This window comes from Halichoeres trimaculatus, unplaced genomic scaffold, assembly GCF_033239565.1.
Source record: "Halichoeres trimaculatus isolate MK-OKI-2021-1 unplaced genomic scaffold, fHalTri1.1 fHalTri1_scaffold_3, whole genome shotgun sequence".
NCBI lineage: Eukaryota > Metazoa > Chordata > Actinopteri > Labriformes > Labridae > Halichoeres > Halichoeres trimaculatus.
The window spans coordinates 22554351-22577936 of record NW_027437181.1 but is presented as its reverse complement, the minus strand read 5'-3'; the positions used below and the strand labels follow the sequence as shown (position 1 = coordinate 22577936).

At 39.4% G+C, this 23586-nt stretch overlaps 1 protein-coding gene across 2 annotated transcripts in view; it reads left to right on the top strand.

Moving 5' to 3' along the window:
• Positions 1 to 23586, top strand: part of nptnb (neuroplastin b) — a 30129-nt gene that overhangs the window by 1206 nt on the left and 5337 nt on the right. Inside the window, exons 2-6 of one of the 2 annotated variants that reach the window (XM_074666297.1) lie at positions 12506 to 12853; positions 17226 to 17400; positions 19544 to 19638; positions 22736 to 22869; positions 23052 to 23325. In XM_074666297.1, the coding sequence (XP_074522398.1) occupies positions 12506 to 12853; positions 17226 to 17400; positions 19544 to 19638; positions 22736 to 22869; positions 23052 to 23325 (1026 nt within the window). The remainder of the gene's footprint in view (positions 1 to 12505; positions 12854 to 17225; positions 17401 to 19543; positions 19639 to 22735; positions 22870 to 23051; positions 23326 to 23586) is intronic. The other variant, XM_074666299.1, reaches the window with a different exon arrangement.

Genomic DNA, 23586 nt, shown 5'->3' with positions numbered 1-23586 from the left:
GGGTTCATTTTTCAGCTAATGTCAACATCAATCTACTTTATGTCTTTGTTTTTTTTTTTAAATCACATGTGCCTGTTTTCATTTTAGTTAGGAGGCAAACATGTCCACTTGACACAGCCCCTGAGAATACAAAATCAACATTACGGCTATGATCTAATCCCCTGTCAGTGAATAATAAAGTAGAGAATTACTCTGCATACTTATAATCTTGATGCTTATGTCCACCTCCTTTTGCTCTGTGGGATAATTGGACACCCACCATGCAAGACTTGGGAACTGATGTATTTTGATTCTGGGATGAGGAGGACGTAAAAAAGAAAAGGTCCTCTCATAACAGTGAAGGGTGAACAGGTGCATCTCAATAGATTGGAATAGCCTGAAAAAGTAGATTTTTTTATTATTTATTTTAAATCAAAGGTGAAAATCATATATTATGTAGATTAATAGCATTATAAAATAGACTATTAGGTATTAAGTGGTCCACTGAAAAGATGTTTATTTATATACATTCAATACTTAGGCGTCCTTTTTGTATGCCTCTCCACTCTTCCTCCAGACTCTGAGCCCTTGATTCCCAAATTTAATAAAAAATTACGTTGATATGAAATAAGGAATTTGGACCATCTAAACAACAGTCCTGGTATTTTTCTCCATTGCCCAGATAAGACTGTTTTTACATAGTCTCTGGTTCAAGCGTCATTAAAAAATCACCATCTGTACAGTGTGTGCTGATGGAGGAGTTAGCTCTTCAGACCCAGGTCCATTTTTTTAACCGGAGCTGTACACATGTTGGGCTGCATGATGGCGCAACAGTTAGTGCTGCAGCCTCACAGCAAGAAGGTCACAGGTTTGATTCCCAGCTTGGCCGGTGGGCCTTTCTATGTGGAGTTTGCATGTTCTCCCTGTGCATGCGTGGGTTCTCTCCGGGTACTTTGGCTTTGTCCCACAGTCCAAAAACATGCGCATCAGGTTAATTGGTCACTCTAACTTGTCCCCAAGTGTGAGTGTGTGCGTGAAAGGTTGTCTGTCTATGTCAGCCCTGGGATTGACTGGCGACCAGTCGTGTACCCCGCCTCTCGCCCAATGACCGCTGGGATAGGCCACCCATGACCCTGAACAGGATAATCGGTTCGGAAAATGAATGAATGTAACATGTTAATTAATGCAGAAAAAATAGGCTTTTTCTTTTTGGTTTGGTGTGTATGTGGTTTGAGTGTTTCTGAAACCAGCCTCAAACAGAATCCTGAAGAACTTCAGTTTCATGCCTGGAGGTTGCCCTTTCATAACCTCAGTCCATTCCTTGTGAAGTTCCCTCAAATTCGCCAATTAGCTTTGCATGACAGTCCTTTCAAAGGCTACGGTTATCTCTGTTGCACCTTTTTTGACCAAACTTTTCCTTCCACTTAACTTTCTGGTAATATGCTTGGATACAGCACTCTATGGACATCTAGCTTCTTGGGAAATAACCTTTTGTGGCTAACCCTCCTTGAGGAAGTTGTCAGTGACTGTCTTCTGAACTACTGACAGGTCTGCAGTCTTCCTCATGCTTGTGTCTCTGGATGGATGAGGAGACCTTTTAAAGCATGTAGGTGTTGAAAGTTAATCAGCTGATGACGATCTGACACCATAAGTTCAATGTACTGAACTTTTTCATGTTATTCTAATTTTGTGAAAAACATCATTTAAGGTTTTCCTTAACTTTAAGTCATAATCATCACAATTAAAATAAATAAATATGTGAAGTATTTCATTCTGTGTGTACTCAAGCTTTTTGTGAATTCAACTTTTAGGATTAGACAACTGGTATAATTCCACCATATTCTTATTTATTAAGATGCACATGTATCTTTTTTTTTTAATCACATAATTTATGTTTCCTTTTTAAATAAACATTATATATTTGTAAGATTTGGGCTATTTTTACACTATACTGCAACACAATATGCAGAAATAATTAAAGCACAGCAAGTGGAAATTAGATCACATGACACAAAAGCCCAGGAAAAACTTACACCTTCTGTGTGCAAGAAGAGAAAACAAACTAAAAAACCACAGTAGTTACATAACCCAGCATTATTTCTCAAATTCATCTCTTTTTTTCTTCTTTTTTAATTTGGCTAAGGTGCCTGAAGTGTGCGTGCACTCAGTGAGGAATTCTCTGATCTTGCCATTCGGAAAATCAAATACCCAATAATCCCTCTATTGTTTGATAGAGCTCAAGCAGAGGCATTCCAAACACTTCCTGTGGTCTTTGCAGAGTGTTTGTGCCCACTCACTGAGGCCCAGTTCACACCACAGAACCACACTGACAGGCAGACACAGACATACAGCTAGGGGTCAGTGGAAGACAGACTGGTGACGTCCATTTACTTGATGCGTGTGTGGCTTTAGCAGCTTCATGTAGACATCCTTAATTCATGATAACCCACAGACAGCCCACATTCATAAAAGCTTTGATCAGCTACATGAAGCCCTGGTTAGATTCAACACTGCTGTTGTTTTCTGATATACGCTCATGTTGCATGCTCCCACAAACCATTTCATCTCACAGTTCAGATTAAGAGCAGTCGCTGCATAGCTCCTTATGCAATCCTAGATTTTCCTCTGATATTACAGAGTTCAGTTGGTGCTGTCTGCAGAATTATAATTATAAGTGCATGAGATGTAATCACTGTATGTGGGAAGCAGAGGGAATTTGTGCCATTTTTCCCCCGCGCTCTGGGGAAAGTAGGGCTACTATAGGTGGTTACTTTCTGCGACAGATATTCTGAGGACTGTAAATAGCAACCGTCCATTCTGCCTTGTTTCTATTTTTACCTCCGAGACACAGCGCTGAGAACTGTGGCTTTAAGGTCCTTTTGTGAAAGTGAATTCATTAACTCTTAATGGACGGACTCCTTGTGCACAGCTGCACAGCCTCCTAAAGGCTCACTAGGTGGCTGTGTGAACTATTTCATCTGAGAGATGATGGGATCACTATGCAAAGAAAATAAAGAGCTGTTGAGATGGGTGGCTGGCCGATCTGAGGAAGTGCATTTCTACCTTACATAATTTCCCCCCACAAAGCAAGCAGCCTGCTCCTGCTGCCAACTCCAGTGTTGTTTTATGGCTGCCTGTGTAAACAAAACAATTAGACTATGTCAGGGTAACCTTCATAATCACTTTCTAATACCATTACCGCTATTTAAAAAGAAATAACAGCTTGTATTTACATGTTGCAGCAGCATCTAGTTCACCTATTGCTTAAGACTGAGAATACAACAGCAAAGATTGCTTCTTAAGGTTGCACAATTCAAGTATGAACACATGATGTAGAGCAAGCCTGCCCACGCATATCGCAATATGTACTGCAATTACAATATTCTGTTCCATCAATACAGGGCTCTATAATTCTTTTCTTTTCCACTAGTGCATTACCATCAACAGAGGCCAAGATTGCATTTTATGATAAGCATTTACAACTACATACCAACCGATCAATAGGCCTACATGATACAGCAGCATGTCCATTATCATGTTTCTGTCCGGACTCTGGACAAAGGTTCATTTGTGAGTCTGGAAAATACACTGTGAGACCCAAGGCAGCTCTCACACTGACTCATGCCTCCCAAATGTGAAATCTGATACAGAAGGCACTGATTGGGAGAAACATCACATACTATAAAACACACTGCAGATATATACACTCATGCACAACTCCATGATGGTACAGATTATTTTACTGGTGATTTGTCCAGAAGAAGTTTTTTCTGAGTGTGAATGTGCAAGCTGATTTTTTTTGCTCTTGCTTCACTTTTATACAGTAACTCAAATTCACTGCTGGAAATTCCCCAATTTAGCCACAGCCTTGCACTACTCACCATTCTGCTGAAGAAACTCATGTTGTGTGAGTTGCAGAAGTGCAGCTCACAGACTAGATACTCGGCTATACTCAGGTGTGTTAGTCCTGACTTTTTCACTGAGTTGAATTATAATGACCTGGAAATGCTATTGCATTTTCCCTTCACTTGAGAGCTCGAGTTGGCTGCTATTCAGTGTACTTCAAGTGAACAAATGATTGTTGTAAGTCTGTCAGAGATCTGTGAAAAGCATTTCTGCAGAAATATTACAAGCTGAAGAAACACCCCGAGGGATGTGATTCTTCTAATTTTAGAATTATCTTATTATTTCAAAGACAATTGGACAATTGGAGTCCCATGATGCATCTCTGTCATTCTTAAACTTTGCATCCAACCATTTCAGCTCTTTGTTTTGCCCTCAGTTGGAGGCTGTGGTTTTCAGACTGGGAATAGTGTATTTCCACCCCATTGGTATTGGGGATTTGAATCGAGACCACTCCTCTCTTCTGTGATCTGAATGGCAGACTGTAGCATAACAAGTGGAAAAAAGAACTGTCGAAACTTAGTTCCCCGTCTAGAAAAGTTCAACTTTATCACACTGACATCAGATAAGTGATGTGATAAAGTCAGAACATTCAGAGCAGTATATCTTCATAGCCTCTCAGACACAAACACAGCTGCACACAATCTGTCAGAACTACACCTTTAAATCAAGTTGCTTACATTATTTTACCAAAACTTATGCCCATGTAATTGTTTCTTTTATTTATGGTATGTCTGTGCATTCACTTGTCGGGGCAGGCGATGTCTTTTCAAACAAATGTTGCATGAACTTCTTCATCAAACACTGACATTAACTTAGATTTTATGCTGGAAACTTGGTTCACACATGTAATCCTTTAGAAAATAAAGATAAATTTATCCCATAATTTATTAAAGTGTATGCTTTAGCTGTGGAACAACGACTGTTTTTACTCAAGTTTCTCTCTGAGCACAGACTCCAAAGGCATAATTTGGCGCCTAGTTTTGATTTCCAAGCAACAAGGCTTGTAAATTCTGTTTTTTTTCCTCCTTAACACTCTCATACCTGTGTTGTGTGTCAACAAGACAGAAAAAACCCTGTCAACAAATATCACAGCTCAGCTGCGAATTTAAGATGTCACTAGTTTCAGTGGGATTATTTTTATACTTGGAAAATAAGTACTGAAAGGAACAGAAACTACAGGGTGTTTTGAGTGAGATAGATAAGCAGGACATGTTCGTAAAATAAGATTAAAAATGGCAGAGACAAAGACAAGAAGGCCATTTTGTTACAGAAATGTGCTGTGCTGTATAGATAAAGGGAAAAAAAAACTCAAAATGTATTGGTAATATGTTCTTCACTTGTACAGTATTAAACTGTAAAAAATTGCCAAGTATTATCCAAGTATTGTTGCTGGAAGAGACAACTATAATAGATTCACATGGGGGTATTCACTTATTACAATTTTGACCTTTTCTCTGTAGTGTGTGGGAGTGCACGGACTGACAACTCCCTGACACCTTATCATTTCGTCTGGCCCCAGTCAGGGCAGGAAAGGTTACACCTTTATGATTGTAGGAGTTATGAGATAGGGACAGTGACACCTTCTCAGGAGACAGCTGTCCCCAAAAAATGAGGTTGGATTAAACCAAAATAACTTATAACACATTTCTGGACCTGGACCTTCCTGGACTGCCTCATTATTAAACAAAATAAAATAAAAGAAAGAAACTAAAATCTGCCAGTGAATTAAATCCCGACTATTTGATTTGTTTTGAAAATAAAAGGGTAATCATTTTACTCCATAACCAAAAATAGGCCAAGAAGCATTGTTAGTATTGTAACACGAATGTTACCATTGCTCTCATCTATCAAGGCAAGGGGGCAAGATATAAAAATATCAACAATCACAATGACTAAGATCTATTGCGTCATACAAATGACCTGATAAGTCACACAAGACTGCCAAGAGTACCATGCAGGTACAACAAAGATTCACCTGCACCCACAAACTCCAACATGCACATGCACACAAACAGTATAACAAAAAACCAGTTCAGTGTCCCCAGGGGGGTTTCCTACTCCCTGCTTTCTCTGTCTGTGTTGTGGGATGTGGATGGGGATCCAGGTTGTAGGAAGGCAGCTGACTCACTCTCAGGCTGCTTGGTGGTGGTGTGTGGCTTGCTGTCAGTCCTCAGGGGAGCTCTCCTCTCTAACTCCATCAGTGGAGGATGTAGGCTGGAGTGACTGTGACTTCCATGCAGCCTGAGACAGAGCTTGTCACTGAGAACTACAGGTTATTTTGGATACTATTGTGCACATGTCATTTAGGAGTAAAGTGAGCAATGGCGTGTAAGTCACACATGGCACTGTGAAGGACTTAATTATTTTCTGTTGGATAATTTGTGAAGAGCCGTGTTTTGTCATTGGTTGGATTGTGTACATGCCATCATAGCAAACTACACATCTATTCAGATGAAATTATGCATTTTCTGGATATATATATATATATATATATATATATATATATATATATATATATATATATATATATATATATATATATATATATATATATATATATATATATATATATATAAGCTTTTTGTGCCTTTAATTAGAGAGGATAGAGCAGTGAATAGAATGAAAAACAGGCTGAGAGTTGGGGATGACATGGGAAAAAGGCCACAGGCTGGATTCGAACCCAGGCCACCTGCCATCTGCGCCCCAGAAATTTTACACTCTGAACCTACGTTAAATAAAAAAAAGAGGAAGATATGTCTATTCTTGATGTGAAGTTTTAATCATCCGATAGTTCCTCTGATCTTTTAAGAAAAATGCTTTTAGCAATGTAACATCCACTTTAATATGACTCTGACAAGAATATGAATAGTAGCTGGGTCTGCCAGGTTATAGTTTGTTTTCATTAATGTGCAAGTACAGCAAACCTTTTAACAGTACAATACATTGCTACAAAAGCAACCAAAGGGGTGGGTGAGTGGAAACACAATATTCAAATGTTATTTCAAACAAACATTAGCAGTTAATTTTTTTTTAGCTGCAAGTGTAGCTTTGCATAGCACAGGCATTTTGAGACCATTTTTGAATCCAGCAGTCTACAGAGTTATAGGGAACACTTACGTTGGCATTTCACTGATAACAACTGGGGTGCCCTGATGAGATTCCTTTAATAGTTTTTATGAGACTGATTTAAATTCTTACTCACTGACTAGTCTAAAAGCAAAAATGAAAATGAAACTACTAGATACTATCTACGATCTGTGCTTGTTTACAGCCAGGTAGCAGAGCATGAGCATTATGACATTAGCCATTAACTGGAATTACAGCATGGGCTAGTTGCAAGTATCTGTGCTACAGCTTAGACTACATATGTCTGATATTTCAGGTCTACTAGAGTAGAGTATCAGTATTAGAGTATCAATCATTTGTTTGATTAGTAATTGTAGCGCCAGCTAGCCAGAAGGAAGATGCTCTCTCTATCTTTATATAAATACACATAATATATACATATATTTTGTTTACATGAACCCTGTCACTTTAAGCATGAAAGATTTCCACCCACATTGAATGCTGAGTATATTATGGTGGCCAACAAGGGCAGACGAGCTGAAACAGGGTCTGAATGATCATCAGGAGAAACAAGCCGCCATTGCAGAAAGGATGCATCTTTAATAACTGTTCCAAAAGTCCAAAGCAAATGCAACAGTGGAATCACAATTTAAATTAGAATTCCTGTCCACACTTAGCCTTTAGCATCCTAGGCATCCTCACATAAACTTTGCTCAGGTCTCCTGAGGTGAGGAACAAATGTTGCCTGTCATCCATTTCACCCCCCTGCTATCCTGTATAAACTCAGTTCAGCTTCTCCTGGCTTGAGTAATTTAACATTACACCCAGAAGCCAAACAATACCACTTCCCTTTATTTGCAATTAATTCAGTCTCTGGTCTTTTTCTGTGTCAAGTCAACATCAAAGTTCTCATACAGCGCCCCTACAGGGCTGGAGTACTTCCCCTTTCAAGCCTTAATATCAATCACTTTTTTTTGCATTATTTTAAGATTTGTGCATTTCTTGCTTTACATCCTTTGTTTGATAGCATGTTTAGTGCAAATGCAGCTGTTTGGGCAGTTTGAATGAGTTTTTAAAGATGCGTTGTTTCATCGGTTGCTGCCTGTATCCTCTGTTGATCTTTGAACCACTGCAGATCCTCTGCCCTTGTTGGCCACCGTATGCAAACAGAAATAGACTTCTTCATGTGCTTGAAGTGTACAAAGTAAGACAGCCTGTCTATCTTTTGTTGCTTGTAGGCACTGCTGTCAATACTGCTGGTGTCCCATTTCAGGGATTGGCTATCAAAACTGTGAATGTGTTGCAGCTCTCAGCAGAGATGATAGTCAGACAGAAACTCCAGACTACCGAGGAGCCCCAAGACTGGGTTCAAGAGTTAAATGGAGCAACATTGAACAACTTATGGCCCTGTACTACCACTTTATTGACAAATCTTCTACAAATCAAGACAAATATATTCACTGAAATCAAGAAGTAACATCCATAAAAAAAACTAATGTTCAATTAGCATTAAATGGTTAAATAATAATGAAAAAAATGCTAATTTAAACATTTAACTAGTCTGTATTAGTAAAGCAATTGTCATTAAGTAGCTTCACTTTATTAAAAACTCGAACTCTCGTTAAATTATTGAACTAAAATGTTCTGTTAATGACAAATAATTTATTTCAGTGAGCAGCAAGGCCGCCAGAGGCAGCTTTTTTACAGAAGACAGCAGCACCAAAATCTGTGAAGTTCATTTTTGTATGCAAGGCTTAATCCTATACTCTTGGTAACTAAGTGAGGCTCATTAATTGTCTTTTTGGTTAGACAAAAATATCTCTCTGCAACATGAACAATCCCAAAAGAAAGAAATACAAGTACAAAGGAACAGAAACATTACTGTCAAGAAAAGATAAGTCAAGAGACGACACCATTTGCAATAATAATAATATAAAAAAAAATGCTGCAGCCTTTACAATGTACAAAAACATTCAATATTTTTTTTCTTTCTTTTTGTTTTGACCAAGAGGGCTGTCAATAATCCTGCTTGTATACAGCCTTTAATTTCAAGTTAGACATTTGAAGCAGAAGTTATTATCCTATTTTTTAGTGTCTGTGACATTTTAGACACTTCCTCTTTTTGCACAGTTAGATCAAGATGGAGCCGTTATCTTGCCTCACCATTCAAAGCTGTGTGCAGGAAGTTGTATTAGAGGAGTAAAAGAGGTACAGGACTATCTGTCAGCAGGGCAGATAAGTGATGCACAAACTCCAAAAAGCTGTGTAAGAGGACTTCAATAATATGGCCCTGTTTGATTCAGTCTAAAAGTACAATGTGGTATAATGAGAGAGCTTCATTACAGTGCTCTGTGAAATGGGCGGCTGTAACTGTAGACAAAGGTGAGAAATCTCTCGAATGATATCGGTGAGACTATCCATTGAAATTTGTCACAGCGTGTGCCAAGAAATGTGCACAAACAAGCTGCAGCCATGCCTGAGCTGTGCTGAACTCAGATGATCTCTCTTTCACTACCAGGATGGTGAGATCTGTCCACCATCCATTGCCTGTGTTGTTGTCACTTTGCGTCTTCCAGCACGCCTTTGAGATGAATGAGAATCAGCTGGCTGCTTTGTGCTTTGTTTTCACTACTTTTATACGCTTCCTGTTAAAATAACATGCAAATTGGTGTGTTCACTGGCCGAGAGTTGTTGGTAGTTTGTTTGGTGCGTGTTTCTCCACAGAGCCTCCCTGAGCCTGAATGTAAATTAAGTCATCTGTTCCTTTTTTAATTTAATTTGCTGTTACCTTGGAGGACACTCATTATGATGTTTAAGTAGATACTATACTGTGATTATGAGAACTTATGCGTGGCTGACCATGTTCATCTGTCCCATGTGCACTCTTTCTTGCCCTTATACCTATAATAAGCACAGCAAAGAATGCCATAGTAAATGTTCTGTCAGATTGAAATAGTGCTTTAACAGTGTAGGCGGATAGGCCTTGATTCACCCTCTGGGATTATGGTGAGCTTGATGGGCCCAGATGTTTCCAAAGAAAAGAAACAAATGCTAATTACTCTGCATATCTTTAGGCAAAGAACATAGAAACACAAGTTGTGAGCGGCAAATATCCCAAGTCACATCTCCTAACAGGAACATTGCAGTTTTTATCAATTCATTTCTTGCAAAATTCTGTTCACGATTCTTCGCTGCCATGGTCTCATTTGTTTTCATATGGCTGTGAGTCACAAACGGGTGTTGGGCAACAGACTTGTTACCATGGCAGTGACTGAAATTTATGTATTGTTAAGTTTGAAATATTTTGGCTGTACTTGGACTGCTAGTTTGAGTCAGGGGAAGGGTGAATAATGGATCAGAAACACCATGCATTGTAGTGTTGTATAAAAAGCAATGCAAACCCTGTGGATGATATTTATTTTCACCTGTATGTCAAACTCTTAACATAATTCTTGAAATGTAACTGGCTTTATTGTGAAGATTATCTGAATAGCATAGATGTAAACTCTTCTTCCCCAGGCTTTCACAGGCTTATCTGTCCGTGTGTTTATGGTACATTAGTTTGAACAGGGTAGACAGATCTGAGAGGGCCTGTAAGCTGTTGTATTTAGACAGAACACACAGTTGAACACTCAGGAGACCAGAGGCTCTTTGTTCCCATTTCCTCTACAACATTTCAGAGCAGAGTTAAGGGCATTTTTTTCCCCTAATTTATTTAAGCTCATGTGGTTTACAGCTGACAGGCTGCAGGGGCGGCATAGAACAGTGTTTGTGGTCCAGGTGATTTGTCATTAGTTGAGGTTCATTAGGGCTGACAGTGTATTGTTGGGCTAACTACTGATGTGAAACAAGGACATGAATCAGGCATATACACAGCATGGCACACTTGAAGTAGTGGGTGTTATTTATCACAAATTTCACTGCATTCAAGATTAATCATGTGTTACTTATTTATTATGGCAAAATAATTTGTTATTCATTCAAAACAATGTTTTGGCCCAACTGTATAAGCTTCAACACAAGTATTAAGTTTTATATTTTTATGATCTGAATGAAATACTTTTTTTTTTTTTAACTATCCAATCCCACTATAACCATGACAAATTTTGAAAACCCACTCTTTTGATCTGGCTTATCCAAAATGACAGCTGGCTGACCTAATTTCAGGCACCACCAGCACAAGCTAGTATGGATGAAAGGATTAGTTACAAGCATACAGGTATGTGTATTGACAGTAATTTCAAGTGTTTCAGCCTCTATGCACTCTCTTTCAGTCCGTTTTACAAAGCAGAGGTCATTTTAAATCATAAAAATTGGTGTAAAAGCTGTTGATTGTCTGTACAGATCTCCACTCCAGTGTCATGTAGATTATGTGAAACAGTCTGTCTATAAATTGGTCAAAGGTGTGAATTTGACAGTTGATTCCCATCAGTGTGTTTGTGACACCCCTTGTGATGGGGTGTTCCTTGCATAATTCAAACCCATGTGTGCTGGGATAGGCTCCAGATACCTGCGATTTTGAACAGGACAACACAGTTTGGAAAATGGAGTAATGGATTTCAGAAAATTTGTGACGCATTTCAAAAATGTGTGTTAATTTTATTGAATTATAGCTTAAACTATACATGACGCAACAAATGTGTGGAAACAATTAGTCGATATTCTTCGGAATAATAAACTTTTTTCAATCTTTGGTTGCAGAAAACATCCTTAGAGGTTTTTTGACTGGAGACTATGCTCAGGAATCCACAGTTTTGTACCTTTTTAATTTCAGAGGGTTTAATGACTCATAAGTGACATTCATTTCTCTGACAGCACGGTGTCAGGGAGACTTAAGCTCAAGCGGAGCATTCCCAAGCTCCTGATTTTGACAAATTACGTGATTTTTTTCTGTACAGTGTTTTATTCATGAATGTCAAATGCAGTTTTGCATCTGAACAAGGTCGCTTTTGTGTGGTGTCACTGATTGTGGCTGTTTAGTGGGTGTGGAATATTGTGTGATTGTTCACCTACTTGACAAGGCTTATAAACAAACCTTTGGGAAAACTGATTGAGTGCAGAGGGAATGAGCAAAGAGTGTCTTGGTTCACTGTGACATTTTTAGGACAGTATGCTTTATGTGTGCTGAAGTGAATGTTTTGTCACAGATGTCGACCATTTTTGCCACAACATGGCAGGGGGTGATACACGTAAAAACACATGTGACACTTGAGTTGCAAAGTTTAATGTGGGGAAGAACAAGCCTGCATGAGGGGAAAAAGACTGGACTGGACCCAGGACTTTACAATGACTCTGACTGACAGCTTCATTGCCTTGCTGGGCCATGGACCACTAATGTTCAAAGAGTAATCATTAACCTTGCTTTTTTCACCTATCAATGATTAAGGGCTTGCTTCTTTTTCTTTTACCTTAAATCACCCTCTCTTTTGTCTCTATGTACACTGATCTTATTTAATTTCCTTCTCCATCCCTGGGCCTTTCCTCACCTTCCTACTGCTCTAACCCTCTTCTACCCTTTCCTCCCCTGCTATCCCGGCACACTTTTCCTCTCCAGCTGGGTTTGTGAAGTCGCCAATGTCTGAGACTAAACTCACGGGGGACACCTTTGAGCTGTACTGCGACGTGGTCGGTAACCCCACTCCAGAGATCCAGTGGTGGTATGCTGAGATCAACCGAGCTGACTCCTTCAAGCAGCTGTGGGATGGAGCCCGCAAGCGCCGGGTATCAATCAACACCGCCTACGGCACCAATGGGGTTAGTGTGCTCGGCATCACGCGCCTCACTCTGGAGGACTCTGGGACCTATGAGTGTCGGGCAAGCAACGACCCAAGGCGCAATGACCTCCGACAAAACCCTGCCATCACCTGGATCCGCGCCCAGGCCACCATTTCGGTGCTACAGAGTGAGTGGTCTATGTCCCGCATTTGTAGGTGGTGAACGAACTTTTAATCCTTGTCCCAACCACTCCAGCTCTCAACAGCCTACCCCCACCTCAGTGAGCTCTGGCCAGGCAAAAATAAAACGCCCATCATGTTCAGAAAAACTAAAATCATAGAATATCTGAAAAAAAAACCGTTACTATCAGAATGCAAGTAATTTTTTTTTCTGTTTTAAACTCCCTGTCTCTTCCAAAATCCCTGAAGCATCTTGTCATGAATGACCACAAACCCAGGAATGTTCAAGTCTCTATCTACATTTCCCTCTTTCCGCTCAAACCAAACTTTTGCTCTTACTATCTCAATTCTGATCATTCTCTTTTTTTCCTCCGTATCCTAATTTCATCCATTTCATTTTCTTAGATTTATATGTGGATCTTACTCCCTGTGTTATTTCTTGCATTGTGTGAAATGTTTTATTTACTTCAAAGCCTTGCTTGCTCAAAATTCAGCGGAAACCCAGTGGTGCTTTGAAGTAATATTGCTTTTGATTTGGCTTTCTAACTGGGCACAGAGTAAATGGTGCTGTTAGAAGACACAAGGAGGGATCTGTAAGATGTGAAGGAGTGATTCATGCTGTCAACTCCATTCTTATAAAAGCTAATACTTTCACATTCATGTGTGGTAATCCAAAAAAGGATAAGACCACGGGAGAGCCATGAATGTCTCATCTCTGGTGCAGATGAGACGTAGAAATCACTTATTTCAAACAGTCTCTACAGGCATGCCTTTGCACTGTGTAACCTTGTGCCTTCTCAGCCATTCAGCGTGTGAGTGTGAATCAGTAATGACATTATATCTTTCAACCCTCTGCTCTGTGCACACAAACATTCAAACAAACTGAATTTCAACTGGACCCTTGTAATCTATACATGCTTCAGTGCTCTGCCCACTGGAGCACAGGAAGATGTGGAATGTTGTTAGTCATAGTGAAGCTCTCAGAGAAGCTTAGAGGAGTTAGATCCTTTCTGGCTCTTCTGATTGGACTGACAAATTTTCATTTCTGTGCGAGCCTCATGTGGTTTCATGTTTATCTATTATGAGAAGTGCAAAAGACAAGCGAGTCACTCTTGACATGCACTTGCTCCCCACTGCCACAGTGGAGTGCATCAAACTTGTAATTGATGTCATCTCTTTATATATTCTGTCATTACTGAGGAGTTAAATGTTCTTCCATATACATGTAATGTTCAAGTTCTTACATGTATATAACTGGCTCTTCAAAATAGCCAACTTTTGTTAATGCCCAGTTGGATCTCAGGAAAGTTTGGTAGCTTCTTTTAGCCTTTACCTGAATGTGAACTGTGCAAAGGAATACCCTGAGGGTCAATATTTTTCTCGAAAAGATTTTTTTTTATATAAGTACAAATCCTTCAGTTGAGTTTCTTACCCCTTCCCAAGTTATAACAACAAAGCATGCATGCATGAATAAAATCCACTGAAGGTGCATCTTTTTTACACGTTTTCCTGCATGTGCTTTGAGTGAAACATAAAATAAACCAAACTTTGAAGTAAGAATCAATAACAACTTCAGAATGGTTGTATATTTCAGGGGAAACATTTATTGCTTTGTTTATGTTAATAATTGCAACAATATGATTATCTCATTGATGTGGTAAGTATGGTAAGCTTAGTATTAAGGCGTGTACAGGTAAAATGGTCATCTCCAAATGCCCATTCGTTATCATTTCAGAACCCCTTTAGAAGGAACAGGTGACAGACTATTTCTAAGCATGGAGCACTGAGTTCACAGAGCCTTGTTTGTTTCTTCTCATGTTTAAGTTTTTATGCCATAGCTGAACTTAGATGCTGCTGACTGTAGCACTGATTTTTTTGTACACAAATTAAGGTGGTTTTGATCTAATCAAAATTTAAGCAAGAAAAACAAATTTGCATATTTGTCAAAATGTTGCAGTTGTGATCAGCTGTAAATTAAATTTCAATGACAGAAAGTTTTCATGGTAGAAAATCCAGAATTATGTTAAATGCAACAATAATGCCTTAGCTGCATTGTCTCTTTGAGTAGGTTTCACAAAAAAAACAAACACAGGTTTTCACAGAAGCATAGTGTGTTCAGGTGTAGGATGGGTCTCTAAGTGTATCTGAACATACAAATGGACATCAGAGTAATAATCTATGTTTTGCGAGTAGTTTCCAAGGTGCCTGTGTGGATTATGTTCAGCTTGATCTCACATGAAACACTCTTTGCTTTTGGAATTCATTGAGGCCAACATGAATTGGAGCTAAACACAGCTGGTTTCCCTGTGAAAATATAAACAGCTACTCCCCAGCCACTTATCTGGCCTACAATTGGTGTTTCATAACTAAAAACGCATATTTTATACACCATATCAATTCAAGCAATTACATACATCTCAATCTGTTATTAGTTCAGATAACCATACATTTAATAGAAAAAAGATAAAAGCGTTTTAATGGCACTTTGCCTCTTAACTGTAAGTACTGTATGTATAAAGTGTAGCTGTTGGCATTTGCAAAAGTGTTTGTAATGCAAAGGGGTTTTGTTAATGTATTTAAAACTTCAAATGACCTAAAAAGAAAGCATGGTTTCAAATAATTTAACATAACCATGCTGCCAGGATATCTACTATTTCAAATTGTGCCAGCACAGTTGCAAAGACATGGCTGAGATGCTGCATCTTCTATTGTTATTTGCCAAAATATCCTGATTTTAGTCCTTCCTCGCCTTCAAAGGTAATATAATTCTCCCTGAATAAAGACCTTGCCAGGTTGGTTAGTGTGTCTTAGCTACTTAGCTTAATTGACTTAATACATCTTGGCAAAATGAAGCAGCATGCAGCCTAACAAAAACAAAACTGGCACTCCTAATAAGAACCAGATGATGTTAAGATGAAAAAACACATTTGTGCTTTTAATAAAATACACCCTTTGACGATCATATCTGACAGAGAATTGGACAGGGTAACAATCCATCTACAGCACCGCATTGGAGCACCAGCAATAGGAAAAAAGGGGGGGGGGGGGGGGGGGGGGGGGGCTCATTTTGTGTCATTTAGAATGGTTTTATATGTGGTACCACCCTGATACGGTAATATATTATTCAGTAGTGACCACATTTTAAGTTGTGACAAGGTGTCCTACAAACAACCTTGTGGTTAAATTGCCCATGGACCACTGTGCCGTGTTTGCTAAATGTTAATTTATGTACCTCATGTTGTGTGGGTATGCATGTCTCAAAGATACTATTAATAGTACATGTAGTTCTGCTTAGTGGGGGAGCGAGGGATGTCAGGGGAGAGGGGAGAGATATCCCTTTAGCGACTGAGTATACAAAAGTGCAAGAAGGAGGTGCCATCACTGCTAAAATAAAGTCCCATCCAGTGTCAGCAGCCTTGCTTTACCCTCTCCTCCCTTTTTGCTTTACTAGTGGCAGTGTAGCAGCCAGTAGTAGGATTATGATGCGTCTCCTCACTGCTCCTCCCCTCAGGGGCTCTATCGTTGCCATGGTTGGCCCGCCCTGGAGGAGGAGGAGGGGAAGAGGGAGAGAGAGAGGGAGAGGGGGGCAGGGCAGAGAGGCCTTCCTGCTCACAACTCAAGGCAGAGCAAAGGGCGCCTCACTCTCAGATGACACCTCCTGCTTCCCCAAACGTCCTTGAGAAATGGACCTTGGTATTGAGTGGTAGCCAGTGAATTTAGCATTTTAGTGGGTGAAGTAATTCAGGCAGTCACTCAACAGTAATGTAATGTGTCAAAAGACTGTTCTGTCATATAAATCTTCAGGTCTTTAAGAACATGGCATTTTTTATTCAATATTCTGATAACATTTACAGAGAAGCTCAGATGCAAGAGAGCCTATCCGTTTTGCTTCTCATCTGTAGTTTATCTTCCGTCAAATATCCTATCGTATAAATATCTTTATGAACACGTTATGAGTGCACATCAAGAGCAGGAAGACACAGAAAGCAATAGAAAACAATTAAATATCTATTTGATGTACAATACAGGTTTTGGTAAGGTTTAACTTAGGCTCCTGACAATTATAAAATATGTAAGTGCTTTACTGACATTAATCAGGAAAACTAAGCACTCATCAGCTAAGTTTCATTCAAATTATTGTAACTGATTGTAGCCATTCAAATTCCTACTCATACACTCAAAAGAGGGATTCCAGCTGCATCATGTACTACATGTGCTTTTTATCTATGTGTTGAATTATTTTGTATCTTTTAGACACCCTCCCACACAGGCTGTAAAAAAAACAGTACACAGCCCATAGCTAATACAACATGGGAGGAAGCATTTAGGCAGCATTGAGTCCCTGTTCTGTGATAAGGTTTGACTGTCTCTGTCTTCCAGAACCAAAGATCAATGCCTCTGATCAGATCATACTGTCAGCGGACAGCTCCAGCAAACCAGTTATCCTGCAGTGTAACCTCACCACTGCACACACTCCGCACAAGGAAAGCTTCTGGATGAAGAACGGACAGGAGATCCCTAACACGCGGACAGAGCAGAGGCATACACTATACAGGTGACAAACAGCTTTACCTTTATGCTGTAACTAGATCATACTTTGGGAGATCAAAACAGACAACAAATCTTCAACCACTGGAAGACTGATTGAGAATTTTGCTCAGATTTATCTCTGTAACATTGGAGAATACAACTTTAACTGAGATAAAGGCACACGATGTATGTTGTCTGGGTGAGACATCAAAGAAGCACTCAAATCATCTTCGAGCTATTAATAAACAAAATTCAATATTTTACCATCAAGTGTTTTACTCAAGGGTTAAGTTCTTTATCACAGGGACACAACTCTTGATTTCCAGTTGAATACAGAACTGTAAGGTTTAGAAGCTACTATTTTGTGTTCAAAAGCATTCCCTTGATTTTTGTCAATACTAAAATAAAACTATGCTATGTCCCAAATTGCGTATCTACACTGACATTAATAGCACTGTGTACACTCTGCGCTTACTGAAACTGTGCACAAAGTCCAGCCATTCACAGCTGTTCTTCTGCTTTTCTTTGATTGTATCCATCATCTATTGTTTGATCCTTTCCCGCCCCTTCCTCTACGTAGCAAATGTGGGGATCAGTAAGTTTAAAAAACATCTACTATCCCACACTCAACTTTTTGACTGTTTTGAGTGCGCCAGCTGAGAAATCAAAGTGCACAGTGTTTTCCCATACTTTTAGTGTAAAAGCACTTTTGCACTCAAAACACCAAGTGTGAGTGCAGAAATGTGCGGTTTGGGACACAGGACTAGAAAAAATCTGAATCTTCAAATGTATCAACTACCTGAATCTTGCAATATAATCATACTACAAGCACCAAATATCCATATTCCAACTAAATATAAAAAGAAAACTCTCTCTAAAAAGATAACCCTTCCAGTTTGACTCAACGCACTGATCATGATGTGTGTTTATCACATTGTTTCTGCTCTTAACATTTTAGAGGCATTTTGTGTTCCTGATTTTATCACGGTACCGATACCGTGATGTATCTTAATTAGGGATGGTGGTACTGGTATCCATATCAGGTATCGGGCCCGATAGCAGCCGTATTTTGAGGTATCGGTACTCGTGAAGGCTAATGGTGCCTACTCAAGGCAAAGAAATCCTATGTCGTAACCCCTCCCCCCACGAAGTTAGCCCTACATGTTGTGGTTTGACACAACAGCAAATGTGCCTTAGGTCCTATTCAGACAACTTGAATGAATCAGGGAGAGTTATTAGTTAAACTGTTTTATTTAAAAATGTAAACTCTCACAGTTGTTAGTTTTATTTTGTACTTTAAATTTAATCAAAAACAAATCCTAAACTCAGAAAAGAATGTTTGTGTTGAATCTTGGACTTGAAGGCAGAGTGGCTATGCTGTCTTTGTTTAAAATGATCTGTCACTGTAATTGAAATTTTCTGTATCACAAGGACTAGTGGTATCAGTGCTCAGTATCAGTAAGTACTCAAGAGGGAGTTTTCATACCAGTATCGATCTGAAAAAAGTGGTATCAAACAGCCCTAATCATGTTCAAGTGCTAGTCATTTCTCCCCCTAAATAACTATTTGTGATGCAAGGCTCTTTAACTGTGATGCTGAACCTGCTTTGAAACATTTCCCAAGATCCAGATTCACAAGAAGACAACTACTCACTTTTTTGTGTATTTGATTTCCCGAAAAAATGACACATTACCTCATTGCCTGAAGCCAAGAATAGAGATATACCTATATACCCAATTAGGAAAAGAATGCCCATAGCCTAAGGTATCAACTAGTTGTTAGTTCCTGCTGTCACAAAGTATAACCATTGGAGCACAAAGTTACTGTCATCCCCGTAGACATACCACAGACTCTCCCTAGCCACAAGATAAGACCAATTGGTCACTTCCTTGTCACATTAAATCAGTGATACTCTGAAGATTACAGCTAAAATGCCTGTGGTGCCCTTTCCTGCAGAATCCAGAGCTGCTGTTCCATAATATAACAGCATTATGCCAGCGTTTTGTCTCCCATGGCCTTGAATGCCCCTCAAGCCTTCACTGCTGTAGTCGCAAGTAATTACTAGAGCTAAACTGAAATTAGTCGACTTTATTTACTTGTCTACTTTTGCTGTAAGTAACTGGTATTTTATATTTTTTGGAATAAGTTTTGTTTTGTTTTTGTTGCAGAATCACTAAACCACGGGCAGATGACTCTGGGGAGTACATGTGTGTTTACACATTCACCATGGCACCAAATGCAAATGCAACAATTGAAGTAAAAGGTAAGTTTCAATTGTAGAAGGATTAAAACTAAACACACGTGCTGCTATTACTGTTGATTCTTTGTAGATTAATTGATTGAAAAATCTACAGCCCTAGTTTTAAGACATGAAAGTGTCATCTGTGGTTTCATCCAGTGATGGAAGGATAAAGGTATCCTGAAAAAGTTAACTGCCCAAAGCTGTTTAAAGAGAGTCCTTGTTGACAAAGTTGTTTGAAATCATCCAGTGCAGCGATGATGACAGGGCAAACCGGAGGCTGTTGTCACTCTTGGCTTTCACTGAGACGACACTCTAGTTAAATAGACAGGCACTGCACATGTTCACCAAAACGTGCAAACACAAAGCTCGATAGGAACGTCTGTGAGAACCCATTTTATACATGGATACAATTAACAATTCAAGGCTGTAAAAATTCTACTTTGTTCTAAAGAATCATTACGATTTAAGTAGAGAGAGTTACAAGGACAGTCGATGACTCAAAAAACTGACCAAAGCTGTCGGTTTCATTCAAGCTGACAGGGAAGGCATCCACTTGAATAAGGAATCTTGTCTGACAAAGGGCAAGTGAAACCCTGTTCAAGAGAAGCTTGCCCGTTTGTAGTGCTTAAGCCAATTTGCTGTGGCATGGCTGCGGTGCATACTGAGCATGCCCTGCCTCTTATTCTCTGGCTATCTTAAAGCACTTCCTGATTACATAACATGGGTGATGACCGTGTGTGCAATGCTTTCACTGGATTGTAAGATGATGGGACTCATCGCCATTCAAACTGAAGTGTCCTAGCCGTCACTAGACTGCAGGCCTGTGACTGTTGAGGCTTGCTTTCTGTCCCCTGGAGAGAGAAGTCAGTCTTTTAACTAAATTGATGATGCATGGTTTTGTCCTTTAAAGAGGCCTACATTCAACAAAGACTAAAAAGATTACAGCGACAGAATGTTTGACATCAAAATTGGAGACCCCTGTTGTACCTAAACATTTTCTTCAGTTCTTAAAGCTTTGCCATTTTTTTGTCATTTCAGAGGTGTTATAGATCTTTTGTGACCCAGGTAGCAAGCCCACTATTATGCTAGCCAGCTTTGCAATGCGCTTCTGGCAGCAGTTCACTGAGATCCCTCGCCTACAGTGTCCTTGGCACACTCATCCTTGCAGGACTCGGCTCAGAGGCAACAGATGGAGGGTTCTGTGATGTTGTAGGATTAAGGCTCTGAATCCAGTCCCCGCCATCTCTGTGGCAGGCAGTGGACTTTATTGTCTGTGATACTAAGCTTACCACAGATACATATTTGGTGTCCAATCTTCCTCTAATGTTCCTGAACGTTATGCATATTTCTCTGAGACAATGGTTTAACATGCACACCGACAAATTCACATTTTCTGCTTTTGTTCAAGTTTGTACATTTGACAAAGGCTATTAAAATCCAAATATGAGACTAATTTAAAAAGACACCTAATGTTTTCTTTTAATTACATCCTATGTCATCTTAATCAGCTCTTTTCTATTCTCTCTAGCAGCTTTGACCTCGATCCTCCTCTCACATTTATGTGACACCTCACCTCTGTCTCGCACAGTCAGATTAGTGATCATTGTGAGCACAGTTGGGCGATTGAAATGAAGGTTTCCGCCTGTTTTAGCTCCGCTCTGAGGGTTGAGGGTTGTCTTTGCACTGTCAGTCACTGACATAATACAGTCTTGATAAGCACAACGAGCTTGGCCACACCCCCACTCCCGGGGCACGTGTGCACCATAATTAGAGCAGGGTGATGTCATCAAAGAGCTCAGACCCCCTCCAGCACCATTATCCTTGAGCAGCAGAAAAATGCTCACACCAGGCCTCCACCTTATCCTGCTTAATTGCATGGAAGGAATTATTGTAATTTTGAGGATTAGTGGGAAATAAGGAACTGTTATCTTCTTGATGCCGTGCATGTCTGTCTCACCTTGGGGAGAGACTCTGTTCAGTTGATGGATCAGTTTGATTTATTGCAACGCTCTGTGGCATATGTCTAAAATTATTTCACTTGAAACCTTTGAGTCACTTTTTTAAAACTATTCTCACTTTTTCATTAATCAGGGTCAATTCTCTGTGCTTTTCATTGCTCAAAATCTCTTTTGTGGAATTTGCTGTAGAATTATTTTGAATGGGAACATCTGGAAGCTCAAATAACATACTGATCCTCCCTCTTTCATGACCTCATTATGTATTGTACTGAAATGCTTTATCTCTTCTTGAGTATTAGTGCTTTTCTCATGGGTTTGATGATAGTGGTGGCGGTGGTGTGGGGGCTGGGCATGCCAAAACAATAAGTACAAAGAAAAAAGAGCTGTTTTATTAAGAACTGTGCTGCACTGGTCTTTGCTTAGATTTAAGCAATGCTGTGTTCAGGCATGGTGGAGAGTTGAATTAGATTATTTTGTCTCTAATCTCTGCCAAACAGAAACCTACTATAAACCAATAACTTATATTTGATACCAAGAAAAACCCTTTTTATTTTGAACACATCATTACAAAGTTACAAGTTCTGACAGCACACACCAACATTTCTGGAGCTGTAGACAAAAAAATAGAAGAAAAAATAATAAGTACCACAGAAAAACCCTTTTAATACAAGCTAAATCTGCCATCTGTCATTTTTTAGCTTTTTGAATAAGAATGAAAAGGAAAACAAGAGATGACTGTTAAGTGAGTGAGGAGGGGTTACACTGAAAATGTAAAAAATCTGATACAAAACAAATCCAGTAATCCTTGTGTGAGTCATTAAATAGAGTTCTGATGCCACTGTAACTAAATGATGCATTGTAATACATTTGAAATTTGAAAATGCCTGAAAAGAGCTTGTTAACTGAGCTTTTTCTCCAAGTGATGAGGAATTCAAAGGAAACTAAGCAGCTTCAGTGAATCAACCCTTCTATAGAGGCTCTTAATTACACTCCTCTCACAGACGTCTGAATAACACGTACTATTACTATAGTCAGAACAGCCAATCATGCTTCCCTTATTCATGCCATCTGTTAGGAGTTACAACAGTCCTTTGTGTGCCTTACTTCTGCCAACTCAGCTAATGATCAACTTTATTTATTATTTTATTTCGCCTGTCCAGCAAAACCTGAAGTCATTGGCCACAAGCGGAGTGAAAATAAAAATGAGGGAGAAGATGCGATGATGTACTGCAAGTCTGTTGGTTACCCACATCCCACCTGGACATGGCGTAAAGCAGATGGCACATCCTATACGGTAATTATACCTTGGAACATATAAATTTAAGTATAACAGTGAGACAAAGAGCAGACAGAGACACAGAGTTAGAAAGGAGGATTTAGGTAGATATAAGAGTGGAAATTCAGCAATGCATCAGTTCCAAATGAAGCAGCGTCTGCATGTTTTCATCTAACTTCATAATTAACATTGTGTTTCAGGATATTGACAACTCCACTGGACGCTTTTTCATCACCAACAGAGACAACTACACAGAGCTCAACATAATAAACCTGGATATAAAAACAGACCCTGGAGTATACCAATGCAACGCTAGTAACGTGATTGGAAACACTGCCCAGACCACTATACTACGGGTGCGCAGCAACCTTGCACCGCTTTGGCCTTTCCTGGGTGTGCTAGCTGAAATTTTAATCCTAGTAGTCATCATTGTTGTGTACGAGAAACGCAAGAAGCCAGATGACTTCATTGATGGTAAGCAAACATTTTCTCATTGCTCCTTGAAGGAAGAAATTATAGTTAATCACTAAGGAGAGTAGATCTGTTTGTGTTCAATTTACTAAAATGAAATTCAAACTTCCTGGTGTGTCCAAGTTTCTGTCAAGCGTTGCACTTTTGTTTTTTTGTTTGTTTCAAACAATTAACCAACTTGTGTGCTGTTCTAACGACCAAAGTCACAGCACATTTGTGTCTGTGTTGGGAGAGGACTTGATAAACTTGTGGGGGTATCAACCT